Source organism: Anolis carolinensis, unplaced genomic scaffold (genome assembly GCF_035594765.1).
Source record: "Anolis carolinensis isolate JA03-04 unplaced genomic scaffold, rAnoCar3.1.pri scaffold_14, whole genome shotgun sequence".
Lineage (NCBI taxonomy): Eukaryota > Metazoa > Chordata > Lepidosauria > Squamata > Dactyloidae > Anolis > Anolis carolinensis.
Window position 1 is genome coordinate 10,267,985 of NW_026943825.1, and position 24,670 is coordinate 10,292,654.

Sequence of the window (24,670 nt, forward strand, 5' to 3'; positions counted from 1 at the left end):
TTATTATTATTATTATTATTATTATTATTATTATTATTATTATATTCCTTACCAGCCTCTCCTTGTGGCTCGAGGCGGGTTACACCATAATTAAAACACATGAACATTGTAAAAATTCTATAACTTAACTAGCTGTGCCCGGCCACGCGTTGCTGTGGCGAAGAATGGTGGTATGGGAAATAAAGTATTGAGGAATTGGTGGTAGTTAAGGTAAAGGGTAAAGGTTTTCCCCTGACGTTAAGTCCAGTCATGTCTGATTCTGGGGGTTGGTGCTCATCTCCATTTCTAAGCCGAAGAGCCGTCGTTGTCCGTAGACTCCTCCAAGGTCATGTGGGATGACTGCATGGAGCGGCGTTACCTTCCCACCGGAGCAGTACCTATTGATGCACTCACATTTACATGTTTTTGAACTTCTGGGTTGGCAGAAGCTGGGGCTAACAGTGGGGGCTCTGTCAGTTCCCCCAATTCAAACCTGCGGCCTTTCGGTCCAGAAGTTCAGCAGCTCAGTGCTTTAACATGCTGTGCCATCAGGGGATATTATTTCCTAAAGGTTGTGAATATACAATATTTCTGATTGTTTTGTTTTTTTGTCTGTTGGAGGCAAGTATGAATGCTGCAATTAGGAAAAATGATTAGGATGTAATGGCCTTGCAGATTTAAAGCCTAGCTGTTTCCTCCCTGAGTGATTTTTTTGTTGGGAGGTGTTAGCTGGCCCTGATTGTTTCCTGTCTGGAATTACCTTGTTTTCAGAGTGGTGTTGTTTGCGATATTTTATATGGTTCTACTGTCTGTGGCCCTGAGAAAACAGAGGATTGGCCAGACTTTGATGATGGGAATCCTTTGTTGGGAGGTGTTAGCTGGCCCTGATTGTTTTCTGTGTGGAATTCCCCTATTTTCAGAGTGTTGTTCTTTATTTAGTGTTCTGATTTTAGAGATTGTATTGTTCTGTTTTATTATACCACATTAATTTTTATATATTCTGATTTTAGTGTTTTTGAATACTTGGAGCCAGATTGTATTCATTTTCACGGTTGACCGCAACACAATAATAATAATAATAATAATAATAATAATAATAATAGTAAGGATAGTAATGATAGTAATAATAATGACTTTGGTAATACATAGTGCTTCACTGCCTTCTCAGCTTCCTTTCTGGAAGAATCCTTTCTTGGGAGGTGTTAGCTGGCCCTGATTGTTTCCTTTGTGGAATTTCCAATTTCCTTGCTTTATTTACTTTCTTTATTTCTTTATTTCTTTATTACTGTCCTGGTTTTAGAGATTATATTGTTCTGCATTATTCTATCCTAGAAATTATTTCATATCAAAGTAGAATCTCACTTATCCAACATTCGCTTATACAATGTTCTGGATTATCCAACACAGTCTGCCTTTTCATAATCAATGTTTTTGTAGTCAGTGTTTCAAATTCATTGTGATATTTTACTGGTAAATTTGTAAATACAGTACAGTAGAGTCTCACTTATCCAACATAAGTGGGCTGGCAAAATGTTGGATAACCGAATATGTTGGATAATAAGGAGGCGTTAAGGAAAAGCCTATTAAATATCAAATTAGGTTATGATTTTACAAATGAAACACCAAAACATCATGTTAGACAACAAATTTGGCAGAAAAAGTAGTTCAATACGCAGTAATGCTATGTAGTAATTACTGTATTTATGAATTTAGCACCAAAATATCACGATATATTGAAAACATTGACTACAAAAATGCGTTGGATAATCCAGAATGTTGGATAAGCGAGTGTTGGATAAGTGAGACTCTACTGTAATTACTACATAGCATTACTGCGCATGGAACTACCTTTTCTGTCAAATTTGTTGTATAATATGATGTTTTGATGCTTAATTTGTATAACGATTACCTAATTTGATGTTTAATCAGCTTTTCCTAAATCCCTTCTTATTATCCAACATATTCACTTATCCTGCCGGCCTGTTTATGTTGGATAAGTGAGACTCTACTGTATATTGATCATCTTATATTATCTGCTTAGAACTGGATTATATGAGGCTCCTTCTTCACAGCTGTATAAAATGCACACTGAAGTGGATTATATGGCAGTGTGGAGTCAAGATAATCCAGTGCAAAGCAGATAATATAAGATTATAAATGGGTTATATAGCTGTGTGGAAGGACCTTGAGTCTACACTGCCATATAATCCAGTGCAAATTAGATAATCTGTGGAAGAAGCCTAAGTGAGGCCTAAATCGGCCTGTCCCCTAACTGAAACCTGGCTGTCCCTTGGTTGCTAGGCAACGAAGTGGGCAGAGATTAGCCCTCTAAACTGGCAGCAATTGGATAAAAACAATTATTGCTCTCCCTCTAATTAGGACTTTATTTTTCTTTTCTTTTTGTTGTATCAACCTAGAGGCGTGGATGATGGGTTGTGTTGTCAAATTTCGAGGTTGGGGGGCCTGTAGTTTTGTTGTTTTGTCCACTGCCCTGATGCCATCACTCTTTTATATATATAGATAATGTTGTAATATACTGTATATACTCGAGTATAAGCCTAGTTTTTCAGCCCTTTTTTAAGACTGAAAACGCCCCCCTCAGCTTATACTCAGGTGAGGGTCCTGGTTGCCTTATATTTGGGTCAGCTTATACTCGAGAATATATGGTACATTTATTATTTTTCTCTATTATTGGTATTACATTTATTATTTTTCTCTATTATTGTTGCTACTATTACATTTATTTTACTCTATTTTTATTATTATTAATAATACATTAATTATTTCACTCTGATATTATTATTATTATATTTATTATTTTACTCTATTTATTACTAAATGTATTATTTTCTTGTATTTATTATTATTATTATTACATGTATTATTTTACTATATTAAAAGGATACATAAGCACATTTACATTGAAGAAGATGAGAATAATGATTTAATTAGAGTTGTACAATCTTATCTTAGAGCTTTATGTAAATATTTAAAAACATTTAACCTACTGATGCCTCAATTAATGTAATTTTATTGGTATCTGTTTTTATTTCTGAAATTTGCCGCTCTCGGCTTATACTGGAGTCAATGTTTTCCCAGTTTTTTTGTGGTAATATTAGGTGCCTTGGCTTATATTCGGGTCGGCTTATACTCGAGCATATACAGGTAATTTATTATAGGGTTGTGAGTTTTCTGGGCTGTAGGGCCATGTTCCAGAAGCATTCTCTCCTGACATTTCGCCCACGTCTATGGTAGGCATCCTTGGAGGTTGTGAGGACTGTTGGAAACTAGGCCGGTGGGGTTTATATATCTGTGGAATGATGTTCAGGGTGGAAGAAAGAACTCTTGGAGGCAAGTGGGAATGTTACAGTTGGCCAGCATGATTAGCAATTAATATACTTGCAGCTTCAAAGCCTGGCTTCTTCCTTCCTGGAGGAATCCTTTGTTGGGAGGTGTTCGCTGGCCCTGATTATTTCCTGTCTGAAATTCACCTGTTTTCTGAGTATATTACGGTATATATTACATATACAACTTGTGATATGGTACAATATATTATATAATACAAATAGTATAATATAATGGTACTTCATGCAGTCATGCCGGCCACATGACATTGGAGGTGTCTAAGGACAACACCGGCTCTTCGGTTTAGAAATGGAGATGAGCACCAACCCCCAGAGTCGGACACGACTAGTCTTAATGTCAGGGAGAAACCTTTTATTGTTTAATAGTATAATATACTGGTAGTGTTTTATATATATTGTGGTATAGTAATATATTAATACAAAATACATAATAATATATTAATAATATAATGTATATTATATATTACATATAATATTACCAATAATGTTGAAGTATAATGGTATAGTATAATATAGTAACATATAATACTAATATTGTGCTATGGTAATAATATATTGTATATACATATAATATTGAGAATAGAATGTAATACAATAGACATATAGATTTTTACTTTTATTATGTGTATAGATATAAATATTGTATTATATTGCATTACTGTAATACTAATAATAAAATATAATAATATAATATTGTAATATAATACTGATATATTAAATATACTACTGATGATATATATATAATGATATACTTTTTATTATTGTATCTTTGTATATTTGAAGATAAAATGTTTTCACTTTTATTATGTGTATACAGATATTGTATCATATTTCATTACTGTAATACTAATAATACAATATAATATAATAATATTGTAATATAATGCTGATATATTAAATATACTACTGATGATATATATATATATATATAATGACATACTGTTCATTATTGTATGTATATTTGAAGATAAAATGTTTTCACTTTTTTATGTCTATATAGATATTGTATTGCATTACTGTAATACTAATAATACAATATAATATAATAATATAATGCTGATATATTAAATATAATACTACTGATGATATATATCTATATATATAAAAGAGTGATGGCATCACGGCAATTCACAAAACAACAAAAGTACAGGCCCCCCAACCTCAAAATTTGACAACACAACCCATCATCCACGCCTCAAGGTTGATACAACAAAAAGAAAAGAAAAATAAAGTCCTAATTAGAGGGAGAGCAATAATTTTTTTTATCCAATTGCTGCCAGTTTAGAGGGCTAATCTCTGCCCACTTGGTTGCCTAGCAACCAAGGGACAGCCAGGTTTCAGTTAGGGGACAGGCAGATTTAGGCCTCACTTAGACTTCTTCCACAGATTATCTAATTTGCACTGGATTATATGGCAGTGTAGACTCAAGGCCCTTCAACACAGCTATATAACCCATTTATAATCTTATATTATCTGCTTTGCACTGGATTATCTTGACTCCACACTGCCATATAATCCACTTCAGTGTGCATTTTATACAGCTGTGAAGAAGGGGCCTCATATAATCCAGTTCTAAGAAGATAATTTAAGATTATCAATATACAGTAGAGTCTCACTTATCCAACGTAAACAGGCCGGCAGGATAAGTGAATATGTTGGATAATAAGAAGGGATTCAGGAAAAGCCAATTAAACATCAAATTAGGTAATCATAACTTAATTTAAAATCATAACTTAATTTGATGTTTAATAGGGTTATCCTTAATTCCTCATTATCCAACATATTCGCTTATCCAACGTTCTGCCGGCCCGTTTATGTTGGATAAGTGAGACTCTACTGTACTGTATTTACAAATTTACCACTAAAATATCACAATGAATTTAAAACACTGACTACAAAAACATTGATTATGAAAAGGTAGAATGCGTTGGATAATCCAGAACATTGTATAAGCGAATGTTGGATAAGTGAGATTCTTCTTTAATATGAAATAATTACTGGGATAGAATAATGCAGAACAATATAATCTCTAAAACCAGGACAGTAAATAAACAGGGGAATTCACACAGGAAACAATCGGGGCCAGTTAACACCTCCCAACAAAGTATTCCCATCATCAAAGTCTGGCAAATCCTGTTTTCTCAGGGCCACAGACAGTAGAAGCACATAAAATATCGCAAACAACACCACTCTGAAAACAAGGGAATTCCAGACAGGAAACAATCAGGGCCAGCTAACACCTCCCAACAAAGTATTCCCATCATCAAAGTCTGGAAAATCCTCTGTTTTCTCAGGGCCACAGACAGTAGAAGCACATAAAATATCGCAAACAACACCACTCTGAAAACAAGGGAATTCCAGACAGGAAACAATCAGGGCCAGCTAACACCTCCCAACAAAAAATTCACTCAGGGAGGAAACAGCCAGGCTTTAAAGCTGCAAGGCCATTACATCCTAATCATTTTTCCTAATTGCAGCATTCATACTTGCCTCCAACAAACAAAAAAAACCAATCAGAAATATTGTATATTCACAACCTTTAGGAAATAATATCCCCTGATGGCGCAGCGTGTTAAAGCGCTGAGCTGCTGAACTTCTGGACTGAAAGGCCACAGGTTTGAATTGGGGGAGCGGAGAGAGCCCCCACTGTTAGCTCCAGCTTCTGCCAACCCAGAAGTTCGAAAACATGCAAATGTGAGTGCATCAATAGGTACTGCTCCGGCGGGAAGGTAACGCCGCTCCATGTAGTCATCCCACATGACCTTGGAGGAGTCTACGGACAACGCCGGCTCTTCGGCTTAGAAATGGAGATGAGCACCAACCTCCAGAGTCAGACACGACTGGACTTAATGTCTGGGGAAAACCTTTACCCTTGACTTTAACTACCACCAATTCCTCAATACTTTATTTCCCATACCACCATACTTCGCCACAGCAACGCGTGGCCGGGCATAGCTAGTCTATATATATAAAATGATAAAGTTGTTTGCGCAGTGACTATAACAACAAAACTAAACATCCCAGAAATACGAAATTTGGCAACACAATGCAAAAGGCTTGCCTCCAGGTTACAACAACACAACCACACCACAAAACCACAATCCAGACCCACAAAACTCACAACAACGCATCATGCGATAACAACACAACTAAATGCCCCAGAAATACAAAACTTGGCAACATAATGCAAAAGCCTTGCCTCCCAGTTGTAACAACACAACCACACCACAAAACTACACAGGACCCACAAAACTCACAACAACGCATCGTGACTATAACAACACAACTAAACGCCCCAGAAATACGAAACTTGGCAACACAACGCAAAAGCCTTCCCTCCAGGTTGTAACAACACAACCACACCACAAAACCACAATCCGGACCCATAAAACTCACAACAACGCATCGTGACTATAACAACACAACTAAACGCCTCAGAAATACGAAACTTGGCACACAACTAAACGCCCCAGAAATATAAAACTTAACAACACAACACAAAAGCCTTGCCTCCCGGTTGTAACAACACAATCACACCACAAAACCACAATCCGGACCCACAAAACTCACAACAATGCATCGTGACTATAACAACACAACTAAACGCCCCAGAAATACGAAATTTGGCACACAACTAAACGCCCCAGAAATACAAAAATTAACAACACAACGCAAAAGCCTTGCCTCCCGGTTGTAATAACACAACCACACCACAAAACCACAATCCGGACCCACAAAACTCACAACAACGCATCGTGACTATAACACAACTAAACGCCCCAGAAATACAAAATTTGACCACACAACGCAAAAGCCTTGCCTCCCAGTTGTAAGAACACAACCACAACACAAAACCATAATCCGGACCCACAAAACTCACAACAACGCATCATGACTATAACAACACAACTAAACGCCCCAGAAATACAAAACTTGGCAAAACAACGCAAAAGCCTTGCCTCCCAGTTGTAACAACACAACCACACCACAAAACCACAATCCGGACCCACAAAACTCACATCAACGCATCATGACTATAACAACACAACTAAACGCCCCAGAAATACGAAACTTGGCAACACAACACAAAAGCATTCCCTCCCGATTGTAACAACACAACCACACCACAAAACCACAATCCGGACCCACAAAACTCACAACAATGCATCGTGACTATAACAACACAACTAAACGCCCCAGAAATACAAAACTTGGCACACAACTAAACACCCCAGAAATACAAAACTTGGCAACACAACACAAAAGCCTTGCCTCTCAGTTGTAACAACACAACTACACCACAAAACCACAATCCGGACCCACAAAACTCACAACAACATCATGACTATAACACAACTAAACGCCCCAGAAATACAAAATTTGACCACATAACGCAAAAGCCTTGCCTCCCAGTTGTAAGAACACAACCACAACACAAAACCACAATCCGGACCCACAAAACTCACAACAACGCATCATGACTATAACAACACAACTAAACGCCCCAGAAATACAAAATTTGACCACATAACGCAAAAGCCTTGCCTCCCAGTTGTAAGAACACAACCACACCACAAAACCACAATCCGGACCCACAAAACTCACAACAATGCATCGTGACTATAACAACACAACTAAACGCCTCAGAAATACAAAACTTGGCAACACAACACAAAAGCCTTGCCTCTCAGTTGTAACAACACAACCACACCACAAAACCACAATCCGGACCCACAAAACTCACAACAACGCATTGTGACTATAACAAATACAAAATTTGACAACACAACTCATCCACCTCCCCAATCCCTACATTCACACTTGGCCTCCAAAAAAACAATTACAATAATAACAATGACAACAACAACAACAATAAGAATCAACACCATCACAGGCAAGAAACAGCCAGGCACTGAGGCTGAGAGGCCAGTCAGTGCTACACTGGGCCTCCAAAAAACAATACAGTAGCATCTAACTTATCCAACCTTCATAATCACTACAACAACAATAATAATAAACACCTACACAGGCAAAAAAAAAAAAAAGACTATTGTACCACAATAAAAATATAAACCGCACTCAGTACAATCAGACATTACAATTAACAACAAACCAAAGACAACAGGGATCTCAAGCAATTATCAATCAACACAAAAATTGAAGAAGGTAACAGACTTCAAATACTACTACTAATGTGAGTATAAAGAAGGGTGGAGGTCACAGCACAAATACAACCTAATGTAGACTGACCAACACCACCAGACTAAGCCACAGCAACGCGTGGCCGGGCACAGCTAGTATATTATATTATTCGTATAGCACAATATAAGCATTATATATTACTATATTGTACTATAACACTATATTGTAATATTATTAGTAATCTATATATATAAAAGGGTAATGAAATTTCGGCCTAGGACAAAACAACAAAACTACACATCCCAGAAACACTAAACTTGGCAGCACAACCCCTCAGCCATGCCTTTACATTCATACAAGAAAAAGAAAATAAAAATAAAGTCCTAATTAGAGGGAGAGGAATAATTGTTTTTATCCAATTGCTGCCAGTTAGAAGGCTAAGCTCCGCCCACTTGGTCTCCTAGCAACCCACTCAGCCCAGGGGACAGGCACAGTTAGGCCTCACTTAGGCCTCTTCCACACTGCCTATAAAATACAGATTGACAGATTTTAACTATATGGCAGTGTAGACTCGTCTACGGACAACGCCAGCTCTTGGGCTTAGACATGGAGATGAGCCCCAATCCCTAGAGTCAGACACGACTGGACTTAATGTCAGGGGAAAACCTTTACCCTTTACCTTAACTACCACTAATTCCTCAATACTTTATTTCCCATACCACCAGACTTTGCCACAGCAACGCATGGCCGGGCACCGCTAGTATATATATATAAAATACTGTTTATTATTGTATCTTTGTATATTTGAAGATAAAATGTTTTTGACTTTAAAATGTATTTCTATAAATGCATAGGACAGAGATTAAAACCCAGTACACGAGTTTGAAATTTATGCTTAAAACTGATTGAGTAAGCCAATTAAATAGATGCACCTAGACAGGAAAATACGGTAGGTAGATGAGATCAGCTATAGGCTGCAGCCCCGCTCATAGTTTTCTCTCAGCCAATCGTTGGGGTCGCTTAGAATGGCGTTCCGCCTATTTTTGTTAGCCACGCCCTTGCTGTTTAGCACAACTTCCTCGGTGGCCCCGCCCTCCCTCGTGAATTCTAGCCAATCGCCATATCGCTAAGGCCAAAGTCCCGCCTTAGCCACGCCCCTTTGCAGATCTCCCTCAACTCTTTACCTCCGTAAAGCCGCCATAAGTCGTCTGGTAGAACTCGTCTTCCTCTTCGACTTCCAGAAGCCCCGAGAGCCGGTTGCCCGCCGTCCGCCGCGGCGCTCGGCCTCCCGCCAGCCCTGTCAGAGCGGAGGTGGAAGCCGACGCCATGTTGGCCACCTCTGTGCAGCAAGCGGGGTTCGATGCGCTCGGCACGCGGCTAGGCATCCTAGACTGAGGCTACGCGGCATTGAGAAAGGGAGAACAGGTCGGAGCAATCGATCGCCGAGTCCTAAGGGAAATAAAGAACTCATGCTCTATGTAATATATGTAAATATATTTTCTGGTTGGTTTGTGTCAGAAAGGCTCTTCCTTGGCCTGATGAATCTGGACAAAACTTGGCACACACATACTTCATTCTCCATCTTAAAATAATGAAGAGGTTTGAAGTAAATGAAGCCACTCATTTCAGGCCTAGAAAAGGGGAAAAACGAAGGAAGGAAGCGGATTGGCTGTGGCTGGGTGACGCATCAGCTGTTGCTAGGTAAAGTAGCCTTATGTGTGTCACTGGGCCAGGCTTTGAATCTGTAAGGCCATTCAATGCTAATTAAGCTGGCCATTTGCATCATTCACTCCTGCCTCAAACTGACAAGAGTTCTTTCTCCTACCCTGAGCTTTCCACAGATACATACACTCCACTTTCCTACTTTCCAACAGACCTCACAACTTCTGAGGATGCCTGCCGTAGATGTGGGTGAAATGTCAGGAGAAAATTCTTCTGGAGCATGGCCGTCGTTGTCTCACTCGTTGACTCTTCATGACCTCATGGACCAGTCCACGGCAGAGCTCCCGGTCAGCCGTCACCGCCCCCAGTTCCTTCAAGGCCAAGCCAGTCACTTCAAGGATACCGTCCATCCATCTCGCCCTTGGTCGGACTCTCTTCCTTTTTCCTTCCCTTTTCCCCAGCATCATGATCTTCTCCAAGCTTTCCTGTCTCCTTATGATGTGGCCAAAATACTTCAGCTTTGCCTCTAATCTCCTTCCCTCCAGTGAGCAGCCACTGGGCATTATTTCCTGGAGGATGGACTGGTTGGACCTTCTTGTGGTCCAAGGCACTCTCAGGATTTTCCTCCAGCACCAGAGTTCAAAAGCGTCTCTCTTCCTTCGCTCAGCCTTCCTTATGGTCCAGCTCTCGCAGCCATAGGTTACTATGGGGAATACCATTGCTTTGACTGTGCGGACCTTCGTGGCCAGTGTGATGTCTCTGCTCTTCACTCTTTTGTCAAGGTTGGCCATTGCTCTCCTCCCAAGAAGGAAATGTCTTCTGATTTCCTGGCTGCAGTCTGCATCTGCAGTGATCTTTGCACCTAGAAATATAAAGTCTGTCACTGCCTCCACGTTTTCTCCCTCTATTTGCCAGTTATCAATAGGTGTAGTTGCCATGATCTTGGTTTTCTTGATGTTTAACTGCAGCCCGGCTTTTGCACTTTCTTCTTTCACCTTGGTGATAAGGCTCCTCAGCTCCTCCTCGCTTTCAGCCATCAGAGTGGTATCATCTGCATACCTAAGGTTATTCATGTTTCTTCCAGAAATTTTAACTCTGGCCTTGGATTCCTCAAGCCCCGCATGTCGCATGATGTGTTCTGCGTGCAAGTTGAATAGGGAGGGTGAGAGGATGCAGCCCTGATGTCTGCACTCCTTTCCCAATCTTGAACCAGTCTGTTGTTCCGTGGTCTGTTCTTACTGTGGCTACTTGGTCTTTATACAGTTTTCCCAGGAGACAGACAAGGGGACTTGGTATCCCCAGACCACCAAGAACATGCCACAATTGGTTATGGTCCACACAGTCAAAGGCTTTGGAATAGTCAATAAAGCAGAAGTAGATGTTTTTCTGAAACTCCCTGGCTTCCTCCATTATCCAGCGGATATTGGCAATTTGGTCTCTCGTTCCTCTGCCTTTTCTGAACCCAGCTTGGACATCTGGCAACTCTCGCTCCATGTATTGCTGGAGTCTGCCTTGCAGGATCTTGAGCATTACCTTCCTGGCATGGGAAATATGTGCCACTGTACAGAAGTTTGAGCATTCTTTAGCGTTTCCCTTTTTTGGTATGGGGATGTAAATTGATTTTTTCCAATCTGATGGCCATTCTTGTGTTTTCCATATTTGCTGGCATATGGCATGCATCACCTTGACAGCATCATCTTTCAAGATTTTAAACAGTTCAACTGGGATCCCATCATCTCCTGCTGCCTTGTTGTTAGCTCCCCCCTCAACATCTACCCTCTAGATTGCCCCACTTTCATGTGTCCCTGTCCACAGTGGAGTACTCCTCTGTTCCTCTCACTCCGAGTTTTATTCTTGTGTCCATGCGGCCTGCCCTGTTTTACTGGGGGTTTTTTTTTGGTTTTTTTATTTTTTGATGTAATGTCTATTATCATCTATTGTATTGCTTTTAATTGTGCTATGGTATGCTGTTTCATATTTTATTACATTGTATTGCTCTGGGCGTGGCCCCATGTTAGCCGCCCCGAGTCCCCGTTGGGGAGATGGTGGCGGGGTATAAATAAAGTTTTTTTATTATTATTATTATTAGCAATGTTTCTTAAGGCCCATTCAACCTCACTCCTCAGGATGTCTGGTTCTAATTCACTCACCACACCGTCAAAGCTATCTTCTATATTTTTATCCCTCCTATACAGATCTTCTGTATATTCCCGCCACCTTTTCTTGATTTCTTCAGCTTCTGTTAGGTCCCAGCCATCTTTGTTTTTGATCATGCCCATTTTTGCCTGAAATTTGCCTCCGATGTTTCTGATTTTCTGGAAGAGATCTCTTGTCCTTCCTATCCTATTGTCTTCTTCTACTTCCATGCATTGCTTGTTCAAAAGTAGTTCCTTGTCTCTCCTGGTTAACCTCTGAATTGTGCATTTAATTGGGTGTATCTCCCCCTATCGCTGTTTCCTTTTGCCTTCCTTCTTTCTTGGGCTACTTCCAGTGTCTCAGCAGACAACCATCTTGCCTTCTTGGTTTTCTTTTTCTTTGGGACGTACTTTGTTGCTGCCTCCTGAACAATGTTGTGGACTTCTATCTATAGTTCTTCTGGGACTCTAGTCCCTGAAATCTATTCTTCACCTCCACTGCATATTCACTGGGAATATTTGTGAGATCATATCTAATTGTTCTGTGTATTTTCCCCATTCTCTTTAGTCTGATTCTAAATTTTGCAATAAGAAGAACCCTACAGTCAGCTCCAGGTCTTGTTTTCACCGACTGGATGGATGTCTGCCACCTTTGGCTGCAAAGGATGTAGTCAATCTGATTTCGGTGTTGACCATCTGGTGAAGTCCATGTGTAAAGCCATCTTTTAGGTTGTTGGAAGAGAGTGTTTGTTATGCACACAGAGTTTTCCTGGCAAAATTCTATCAGCCTACATCCTGCTTCATTTGGTTGTCCCAGACCATGCTTGCCTGTGATCCCGGTTGTCGTTTGACTGCCCACCTTAGCATTTCAATCTCCTGTAATGAGAATAATGTCTCTTTTTGGTGTGTTATCCACTAAGTGCTGCAGGTCCTCGTAGAACTGATCTAATTCTGCTTCTTCAGCAGGTGTGGTTGGGGCGTATATTTGGATCACTGTGATGTTAAACGGCTTGCCTTGAACTCGAATTGAGATCATTCTATCATTTTTTGGGTTGTATCCAATCACTGCTTTCGCAACTTTATTATTAACTATGAAGGCTACTCCATTTCTTCAGTGTTCCTCTTGTCCGCAGTAGTAGATTTGGTGGTCATATTTTGTGAAGTGGCCCATTCCAGTCCATTTCAGTTCACTGACTCCCAGGAGGTCTATCTTTAATCTTGACATCTCACCGATAACCACGTCCAGTTTGCCCTGGCTCATAGATCTTACATTCCAGGTTCCTATAGTGTGTTGATCTCTAGAACATCGGATTCGTCCTTCACCTCCAGCACCGTCGGCCGTTAGCCTTCCTTTCGGCTTTGAGCTAACTGCGTCATCACATCTGGGGCTACTTGGACTAGTCCTCTGCTCCTCCCCAGTAGCATTTTGACCATCTTCCAACCTGGGGCTCCTATCTTCCGATGGTATATCGACATTTCTCTGGTTGTACTGATCGACTTAGTTTTCATGGCAAGAATACTGGGGTGGTTTTTAATTGCCTTCCCCAGGGATCGTATTTAGCATGGCCATACAGCTCTAAAAACTCACAGCAACCCAATAATTTATTTATTTATTATCTGTCTCTCTTCATGGCTCAAGATAGGATACAACGTAAATAAAATACACAACAGTACAAGACCATTAAGGAGCCCCGGTGGCGAAGTGTGTTAAAGCACTGAGGTACTGAACTTGCAGACCAAAAGGTCCCAGATTCAAATCCCGGGAGTGGAGTGAGCGCCCGCTGTTGCTCCAGCTCCTGCCAACCTAGCAGTTCGAAAACATGCCAGTGTGAGTAGATCAATAGGTACCACTCCGGCGGGAAAGTAACGGCGCTCCATGCAGTCATGCCAACAGCCACATGACCTTGGAGGTGTCTACGGACAACGCCGGCTCTTCAGCTTAGAAATGGAGATGAGCACCAACCCCCAGAGTTGGACACGACTGGACTTAATATCAGGGGAAAACCTTTACCTTTACCTACAAGACCATTACATACATAAAGAACAAAAATTAAAACACCAAGATGAATACTAATGCTCATAGCTTAAAATTGATTTAAGCTGAAACTTCTGGGAGTCAACACAGTTTGCCTTTGACAAAGTGAATATCTGCAGTGCTTAGCCTTGTATTTTATGGATTCCCATGTACTGAATTCTAAGCTCTTCCTTTGTTTCAAAGACAGTGTCTCCTTTGAGAGAGAATGGGGAATGATGGAATTTCAAGAGGTTTGTTTATTTGTTGGATGTTGTCCTCTGTCTGGAACAGCAACCAAAAATTATACAAAGTTTTCAAACTTTTTATCAGCTGGATAATGGTTTTGACTGCAATCAGATGACTTGTCGGCCTCCGCTTTGGCTCCTGCATCCCCGGGCCTGATATGACTCTCCAGTGGCCTTTTTTGATATTTATCTGCCCAGTGGCGGTTGCCTTTCCCTCCTGCCTCAATGACGCAACCTTTTCCGCTCCTGGTATGAAACAGAAACCGATGCTTCTTGCCCAATAGGCCAGGATCTGGATGGATGAGTTCAATGAAAGACTGCTTCACCCTTCCAGAGAATCAGGGCAGGACGTGATGCCCTACAATGGCGTCACTTTTGTGGAAAGATGGTTAGATAGGACTCGAGGTTAGAACCGAATCACAAAATCCTAGGCCCCTCCAACACTGGCATATTAAATTGAGATTATTTCTTTATTTCTTTATTTACTTTATTTATATCCTGACCTTCTCACGCTGAAGGGGACTCAATTATATGTGCATCCAATATATGATATTATTAGCATAGCACAATATTATTATTATATATTATTACTAGCTGTGCCCGGCCACGCGTTGCTGTGGCAAAGTATGGTGGTATGGGAAATAAAGTATTGAGGAATTGGTGGTAGTTAAAGTCAAGGGTAAAGGTTTTCCCCAGACATTAAGTCCAGTCGTGTCTTATTCTGGAGGTTGGTGCTCATCTCCATTTCTAAGCCGAAGAGCCGGCGTTGTCCGTAGACTCCTCCAAGGTCATGTGGGATGACTACATGGAGCGGCGTTACCTTCCCGCCGGAGCAGTACCTATTGATGCACTCACATTTGCATGTTTTCGAACTTCTGGGTTGGCAGAAGCTGGAGCTAACAGTGGGGGCTCTCTCCGCTCCCCCAATTCAAACCTGTGGCCTTTCAGTCCAGAAGTTCAGCAGCTCAGCGCTTTAACACGCTGCGCCATCAGGGGATATTATTTCCTAAAGGTTGTGAATATACAATATTTCTGATTGGTTTTTTTTGTTTGTTGGAGGCAAGTATGAATGCTGCAATTAGGAAAAATGATTAGGATGTAATGGCCTTGCAGCTTTAAAGCCTGGCTGTTTCCTCCCTGAGTGAATTTTTTGTTGGGAGGTGTTAGCTGGCCCTGATTGTTTCCTGTCTGGAATTCCCTTGTTTTCAGAGTGGTGTTGTTTGCGATATTTTATGTGCTTCTACTGTCTGTGGCCCTGAGAAAACAGAGGATTTTCCAGACTTTGATGATGGGAATACTTTGTTGGGAGGTGTTAGCTGGCCCTGATTGTTTCCTGTCTGGAATTCCCTTGTTTTCAGAGTGGTGTTGTTTGCGATATTTTATGTGCTTCTACTGTCTGTGGCCCTGAGAAAACAGGATTTGCCAGACTTTGATGATGGGAATACTTTGTTGGGAGGTGTTAACTGGCCCTGATTGTTTCCTGTGTGGAATTCCCCTGTTTATTTACTGTCCTGGTTTTAGAGATTATATTGTTCTGCATTATTCTATCCCAGTAATTATTTCATATTAAAGAAGAATCTCACTTATCCAACATTCGCTTATACAATGTTCTGGATTATCCAACGCAGTCTGCCTTTTCATAATCAATGCTTTTGTAGTCAGTGTTTTAAATTCATTGTGATATTTTAGTGGTAAATTTGTAAATACAGTACAGTAGAGTCTCACTTATCCAACATAAACGGGCCGGCAGAACGTTGGATAAGCGAATATGTTGGATAATGAGGAATTAAGGATAACCCTATTAAACATCAAATTAAGTTATGATTTTACAAATTAAGCACCAAAACATCATGTTAGACAACAAATTTGTCAGAAAAAGTAGTTCAGTACACAGTAATGCTATATAGTAATTACTGTATTTATGAATTTAGCACCAAAATATCACGATATATTGAAAGCATTGACTACAAAAATGCGTTGGATAATCCAGAACATTGCATAAGTGAGTGTTGGATAAGTGAGAGACTACTGTAAATGCTACATAGCATTACTGCGCATGGAACTACTTTTTCTGTCAAATTTGTTGTATAATATGATGTTTTGGTGCTTAATTTGTATAACGATTACCTAATTTGATGTTTAATTGGCTTTTCCTGAATTCCTTCTTATTATCCAACATATTCACTTATCCTGCCGGCCTGTTTACGTTGGATAAGTGAGATTCTACTGTATATTTCTAATCTTATATTATCTGCTCAGAACTGGATTATCTGAGGCCCCTTCTTCACAGCTGTATAAAATGCACACTGAAGTGGATTATATGGTAGTGTTGTTGTCGACCGCGTTTCAGGGGATCGGGCCTCTTAAGGAGAGACCCGATCCGGTCCTGAGAGAACGGACCTTGGCGAAGCCAAAAGGAGAATTATGAGCCGCAATACAACCTGAAGCCGAAATGAAGAAGGTCCGCCAAAGTTGAAGGAAAATCCGCCAAGGAGTCTTTATTGAGCAATTCAGCTGAAGAGGACTCTAGTAGCGATCATTCGGTCTACTAGGGTACCATACAATCAAAATAAAGCCATATTTATACAAAATGTCAGTCTGACAGCCCTTTGAATTTCCCGCCCTGCTCCCCCGCCCATCTGATCGTTGATAGGCTAGAAGGTTGAACGAGGTGGGCTTTCGTTTCCCGCCTTGCTCCGTTGGCCCAATAGGAAGCTGCCTTTTGTCTCTACTCGGGCCAATCAGGAAAGAGAAGGCGGGAGTTGTTGAAACAATGAGGTGACAGGGCAGGAACTATCGGATTAGGTCCTGCTAGACCGATTTCTAAAAGGTGATTAATTTATCAATGGCAGCAATCAAGGGTGTCCGGGTTTCTGTCACGTATACAGATTTTTAGATATGCCTTGGGGTGTCAGAGGTGGAAGCAAAGATGGGTGGTGATGAGCCATATTGACAGGCTCTGCAGGGCGCCTTCCTGAGGTGTCCTGGATTTTCCTTTGGGTGAGATATGACAATGTTTGCCTTGGGGCGAATCACCTTTAGGTCAACACTCCGACTTCGGCGACTCAAGCCCTATATTGTCCATGCAATTTGAATTTGATTGGGTTTAGCGGTGGCAGATTATCCTTTTGTTTTTGGGAAGGGAAGCCTGGGTCATAGGAAATGGGATAAGTTCTGGGGTTCAGGTTGAGTTCAAAATATTTCCTATTTGATTTCATGACTTGACAATTATATGAAATAAAATGAAAAATAAAATAAAGTTGGAATATAAACCATGCTGGGAAAAATACATATTTTCCGGGGATCCCAAAGAGTACAAATACATTTAGGCAGATAGATAGCTTTCATGGAAATAAGGGAGAATCCATAAAAGTGAGTTACATTGCATAAAGGGGAATCATGAATGATATAAACAATTGAAAATATTTGATAAGAACGAAGTTCATAACATCTGGAGAACCCAGCATGGAAATTCATAAAAGTGGAGTTTTAGCAGCATGATTTTACAATTCATGAAGTTAGCCCAACGATTAGAAATTCATATAACAGTGATTCATGAGGGTGTCCAGGTTCATAGAATATGAAAATTCACGGATACATTGGGAAAAGAGTTCATCTGTGGTGGAAGGAATTCATAGAAATAGCATGGGGAAGAGGTACATGTGAGTTGCAGTCTTTGGAAGTATAGGATTTCATAAGTTCAGGGGTAGGTTTGGGGAAGAGTGTTCTTCTCATTCATAAAATTATGAAGGTGTGAATGAAACATGGAGGGCGCCCGTCCAGGCACCCTCCTGGCAGCTGTAGAGAGGGTGAAGGTCCTTGGAGAACTATGTCTCCCCAGCGGGAGAGCGATCCCCCATCCACAGTTCACAGAAAAGGACCAGTGATCTCTTAAAACCATCCCGCGGGTCGCGGGGAGAGGAAAGTCCGAGATAAGGCTGGAAGAGAGCAGTCTGGCTTGAAAAGAGCAGTCGGTTCCGTTTGACAGTCAGCTGATGAGGTGCCGAGAACTGGACTAATTTTGGTTCCGCTGGTGGTCCTTGGGTCAGGAGCCTTAGGAAGGGTTAGAACTAAAAGAAGAGCGTGCTAGGGGTAATTTTGATAAAGATATGAGCCAATTTGTATCGTCCGCCGTATTAACCTATGGCAGAGGAGCCTCAGCCAGAGTTTAAAGGACGGATGGGTTAGAGAGAGAGAGGGAGGGGGAGGATTGCATGTAAAAGAAGGAGTCAAGGAAAGACACAAAATAACCAGATAGAGAGTGCTACTGTTATAAAATGTATGCTACTTTTATTGGGGGGATTTGTTACATAGTCCAGGGAAGGGGAAAGTGAAGAAAAAAAGATCTTTTAATAATAGTCTGCTGCGGTCCCGCTCTGTTCCTTTGGTGATGGATCTGCGGAACTCTCCGCTGCGGGTTCAAATCAATTTGAATGCTGGCGCTTCGGACATCAGTGTGGAGTCAAGATAATCTAGTGCAAAGCAGATAATATAAGATTATAAATGGGTTATATAGCTGTGTGGAAGGGCCTTGAGTCTACACTGCCATATAATCCAGTGCAAATTAGATAATCTGTGGAAGAAGTCTAAGTGAGGCCTAAATCTGCCTGTCCCCTAACTGAAACCTGGCTGTCCCTTGGTTGCTAGGCAACCAAGTGGGCAGACATTAGCCCTCTAAACTGGCAGCAATTGGATAAAAAAAAATTATTGCTCTCCCTCTAATTAGGACTTTATTTTTCTTTTCTTTTTGTTGTATCAACCTTGAGGCGTGGATGATGGGTTGTGTTGTCAAATTTTGAGGTTGGGGGGCCTGTACTTTTGTTGTTTTGTGAATTGCCGTGATGCCATCACTCTTTTATATATATAGATATTGAACTATACCGCTATACTGTAATATTATTAGTAATATTACATGTAATATATAATATATAACTAATATTATATTGTATTATTATTTGTTTTATATTGTATTATCTGCTTTGAATTGGATTATATAGCAGGGTAGACTCATATAATCCAGTCCAATGGATTATCTGCTTTGATCATCTGGATTATATCACACTGTAGAAGGGGCGTAAATTATAGAATCCTAGAGTTGGATTCTTGGATTGTATACAATATGATATTTCTAGGATACTATAAAATGAGGAAAGAATGTATACTAATACATTTTGAATGATAAATTAATAATAATAATATTAATAATAAAACATGTATAAGTAGATAAAAGGTGTGTAGTAGAGAGATATGTAGTAAAGTTGCAATGGAAAAGTTAAAAAACTGATAAGAAATATGCTTAAAGATGTTTTTGATTTCTTTTTACTGTTGGATTGTATACAATCTATATATATATATCGCTTCTCGGCCTTTTGGCTAAGATCAAGTGTAGTATATATAAAAGAATGATGGCATCACGGCGACCCACAAAACAACAAAACTACAGGCCCCCCAACCTCGAAATTTGACAACAAAACCCATCATCCACACCTCTAGGTTGATACAACAAAAAGAAAAGAAAAATAAAGTCCTAATTAGAGAGAGAGGAATAACTGCTTTTATCCAATTGCTGCCAGTTAGAAGGCTAAGCTCCTCCAACGTGGTCTCCTACCAACCCAATAAAAAATAATAAAAAACACTAAAAAATTAATACAACAAAATACTATAATAACAAAATAACTAAAAATAATACAAGAAAACAATAAAATATAATAAATAAAAAGATAACTTACAATAAAATTAATTAAAAAATACAAATAACGTCAAATAAAAATTACACAACAATTTTTAACCAATACCACCACCACTTTGCCACAGCAACGCGTGGCCGGGCACAGCTAGTATGATATATTTAAGGTATTGTAAAATGAGGAAAATGTAAACTTATACATTTTGATTGATAAATTAATTAAAAACATTAAAAATGGAAGAGACCCCAAGGGCCATCCAGTTCAACCCCGTTCCATTTCACCATGTAACATGATTTTTGTTCCTGGGTTATAATTGTAATTTCCTAATTGGTTCTGTCATAAAAACATGGAAAACGTTTATTAAACTATAAAAACTTTGTTTTTGAGCAATATCCTGCAGCACATTTTACTATAGTTTTTCAATCAATCTCTCATCGAATCTCAACCAATTGAGATTTGTGGCAGCCACAAAAACGAAGTTTCTGGAATAGAACAACTACTTTCAATGTAAGTCCCACACAGTTAAACAGGAATAACATTTTCAAACCAGGAACAGAACATTTTTCAAATTTTGTGACATAGCGTTATATACATATGTATAAATGCATATACAGTAAAGTCTCACTTATCTAACATAAATGGACCAGCAGAACGTTGGATAAGCAAACATGTTGGATAATAAGGAGGGATTAATGAAAAGCCTATTAAATGTCAGATTACATTATAATTTTACAAATTAAGCACCAAAACATCATGTTTTACAACAAATTGATGGAAAAAGCAGTTTAATACATGGTAACATTATGTAGTAATTACTGTATTTACCAATTTAGCACCAAAACATCACAATGTATTGAAAACATTGACTACAAAAAACATTGACTACAAAGGTATCCAGAATGTTGGATAAGCAAATGTTGGATAAGTGAGACTCTACTGCAGGGGTCCCCTTCAAGGCCATTTACCTGGCCCCCGCCCTCAGTTTTAGACTTAGGCTTGCCCAAAGTCTGAAATGACTTGAAGGCACAACAACAACGATCCTACTTGATTATCTCATTGACCAGAAGCAGGCCCACACTTCCCACTGAAATCCTGATTAGTTTACAGTATGTTGGTTAAAATTATTTTTATTTTTAAATATTGTATTGTTCTTTCATTTACTAATATTGTAAATGAATGATATGGTAGTAATATAATATATTGTGTATACATATAATATTGATAATAAATATTATAATGTGGTACAATATAATATTTATTTATTTATTTATTTATTTATTTATTACAGTATTTCTACCCCACCCTTCTCACCCAATAGGGGACTCAGGGCGACTAATAACAATAATACAATATAATAATATTGTGTAATATAAAATACTAATTATATATTATATATTACATGTAATATTACTAATAATATTACGGTATAATGGTATAGTACAATATAGTAATACTAGCTGTGCCCGGCCACACGTTGCTGTGGAGAAGTGTGGTAGTATGGGAAATAAAGTATTGAGGAATTGGTGGTAGTTAGGTAAAGGGTAAAGGTTTTCCCCTGACATTAAGTTCAGTCGTGTCTGACTTTGGGGGTCTCCATTTCTAAGCCGAAGAGCTGGCGTTGTTCGTAGACTCCTCCAAGGTCATGTGGCTGGCATGACTGCATGGAGCGCCGTAACCTTCTCACCGGAACAGTACCTATTCGTGTACTCTCATTTGCATGTTTTTAAACTTTAGGGTTGGCAGAAGCTGCCTAAGTGAGGCCTAACTCTGCCTGTTCCCTGGGCTGAGTGGGTTGCTAGGAGACCAAGTGGGCGGAGCTTTGCCTTCTAACTGGCAGCAATTGGATAAAAACAATTATTCCTCTCCCTCTAATTAGGACTTTATTTTTCTTTTCTTTTTGTTGTATCAACCTGGAGTCGTGGATGATGGGTTGTGTTGTCAAATTTTGAGGTTGGGGAGCCTTTAGTTTTGTTGTTTTGTCAGTCGCCGGGATTCCATCACTCTTTTATATATATAGATATAATGCTAATATTGTGCTATGCTAATAATGTAATATATTGTATGTTAAACGTTAGCAATGTGTGAATGAAAACCTAATAAATACAAGCATTGAATCATACAATCCTAAGGTTAGCAGATACCCCTAAGGATCATCCAGTTTAACTTCCTTATATCATGCAGGAGGACTCAATCCAATCACTCCTGACAGATGGCCGTCCAATATCAGCACAATAATAATACACATCGAATCATAGCATCAGACAGTTAGGAGACACCTCTAAAGGCCATCCAGTCCAACCCAATTCTGCCATGCAGGACACAATCCAAGCACTCCTAACAGATGGCCACCCAGCCTCTCAACACTAATAATAATAATAATAATAATAATAATAATAATAATAATAATAATAATAATATCATACAATCCTAAGGTTTGGCCATCCAGCCTCTACATAATAATAATGATGATGATGATGATGATGATAATAATAATAGTAATAATAATAATAGCATAGAATCCAAGAATTTGGAGAGAACCTTAAGGGCCATCCAGCCCAACCCAATTCTGCCATGCAGGAGACAATCCAAGCACTCCCAACAGATGGCCACCCAGCCTCTCAATACTACTACTACTACTACTAATAATAATAATAACAACAACAACATACAATCCTAAGGTTTGGATTGATCCCTAAGGATCATCCAGATCAACTTCCTTCTTCCATGCAGGAGGACACAATCCAAGCACTCCTGACAGATAGCCATCCAGCCTCTACATAATAATGATGATGAAGATGATATAATAATAATAATAATAATAATAATAATGATAGCATAGAATCCAAGAATTTGGAGAGACCCCTAAGGGCCATCCAGCCCAACCCTTTCTACTATGCAGCAGGACACAATCCAAGCATTCACAACACATGGACAACGTATAAATACTATACAATACTACACAGGGACATAGACCCCCTCTACCCTCACCACTTTCACAGTACACGTTTGTACACAAAGTACACAAACTTTCACCAAATGCATACTAAACATAAAGACAACCATACAACAGACATTCAATACCACCACTACCTCAACAAGTTCTCACCAACACCACCAGACAATGCCACAGCAAAGCGTGGCCGGGCACAGCTAGTGTGTGTATATATATATATATATATATGGATCTATGTTATGTGTGTACGGATATGTCACTTGTGTATTATATATGTGTGTGTGTGTGTGTGGATATATGTTATGTATGTATTATATTTATGTGTGTGTTATTTACACATAGATAGGATATAGCCTTCTCTAACTCATAACAGTGATATGTCATAATATGACGTCATAGGGAAGCCACGATGTAATACGACCGTGTTGCTATGGATGCATCGGCCGGCTGCTTGGATTGGCCACCACCCGTTGCCACGGCAACGTCCCAGCCTCTAGCTCCTCCCCGAATGTGGCAGAACGTGTTCATTTATGATTGCCTCGAAGCCACGCCTATTCCCTCGCCGTCTGCCTTGTCTCCCCCCCCCCCATTTTGCGCATGCGCTTCGTTCTATGTTCCCTCGGAGCCCGCGTTCCGTTATAAACAAGGCGGTGGCGCCATTTCAAATATTAGGGTCTTCCTAGTTTCCCCCCTCTGACGTATTCAAAGTGGTTCATCCCGCAGCCGATTGGGCGGGTTCACCAACGGAAGGGGGGGGGGGTGACAAATAAAGGAGGGAGGAGGAGGCGTGGCCACCCCCTCCGAGCGCGGAGTTGGTGCGGCCCGCCGTCGTGGTCTAGGAACGAGGCGGGCGAAACCAAAAGGAGAAAGGGGGGGGGATTAATGAAAAGAGGCGGAGAGCAAAGAGAAGTGCAAAGATGGCGTCGGCCGGGCCGGAGTCGGGGGGCAGTAGCAGTAGCGGAGGCGCCACAGGTGAACCTTCTCCCCGTTTTGTTTTCTTCCTTTTGCGGGTCCTGTTTTAAAAATGATTACAATTTAAGGAGAGGGTTGTTATTTTTCTCATGTGAGGGAAGAAAATGGGATGCTCAGGGGAGGGAGTGGGATGCTTTACCTCACCGAGGCCTAGTGAAGCGAGGCCCGAGGCCTTCAGAGCCTCTTTTATGGAAAAAGAAGTGCCTTTTGGAGGTTTCTTCGGGACTGAGGGATCTTTGAGGGACAGAAGGAATCGAAGGGATTCCTCCCAGCAGTACACTATCCAAGCCCTTCTGACAGATGGCCAGCCAGCCTTCTGAATCATAGAATCCTACAGTTAGAAGAGACTCCAAGGGCCGTCCAGTCTAAACCCTCCCGACAGATGACCAGCCAGCCTCTGAGTCATAGAATCCTACAGTTGGAAGCTACCCCAAGGGCTACCCAATCCCACTCCCATCTGTCAGACAGGAAGACACTGTCAAATCCCGCCTGACAGATGGCCATCCAGCCTCTGAA

General features: G+C 40.2%; 2 protein-coding genes and 1 pseudogene across 4 annotated transcripts in view; 2 read left to right on the forward strand and 1 right to left on the reverse strand.

The window, feature by feature from the left end:
• vps72 (vacuolar protein sorting 72 homolog) overlaps nucleotides 1-9,859 on the reverse strand; it is a 28,376-nt gene extending 18,517 nt beyond the window's left edge. The window contains exon 1 of the mRNA XM_062965084.1: nucleotides 9,671-9,859. Within this exon, the coding sequence (XP_062821154.1) occupies nucleotides 9,671-9,814 (144 nt within the window). The 5' untranslated portion in view covers nucleotides 9,815-9,859. The remainder of the gene's footprint in view (nucleotides 1-9,670) is intronic.
• A 154-nt stretch (nucleotides 9,860-10,013) lies between these two features.
• pip5k1a (phosphatidylinositol-4-phosphate 5-kinase type 1 alpha) overlaps nucleotides 10,014-24,670 on the forward strand; it is an 81,133-nt gene continuing 66,476 nt past the window's right edge. The window contains exon 1 of one of the 3 annotated variants that reach the window (XM_062965080.1): nucleotides 10,014-10,187. In XM_062965080.1, the coding sequence (XP_062821150.1) occupies nucleotides 10,097-10,187 (91 nt within the window). In that variant the 5' untranslated portion in view covers nucleotides 10,014-10,096. Of the gene's footprint in view, nucleotides 10,188-23,981; nucleotides 24,155-24,670 lie in introns of those variants that run through there. The other 2 variants (XM_062965082.1, XM_062965081.1) reach the window with 2 other exon arrangements.
• Nucleotides 19,896-19,968, forward strand: LOC134294437 (U2 spliceosomal RNA; annotated as a pseudogene).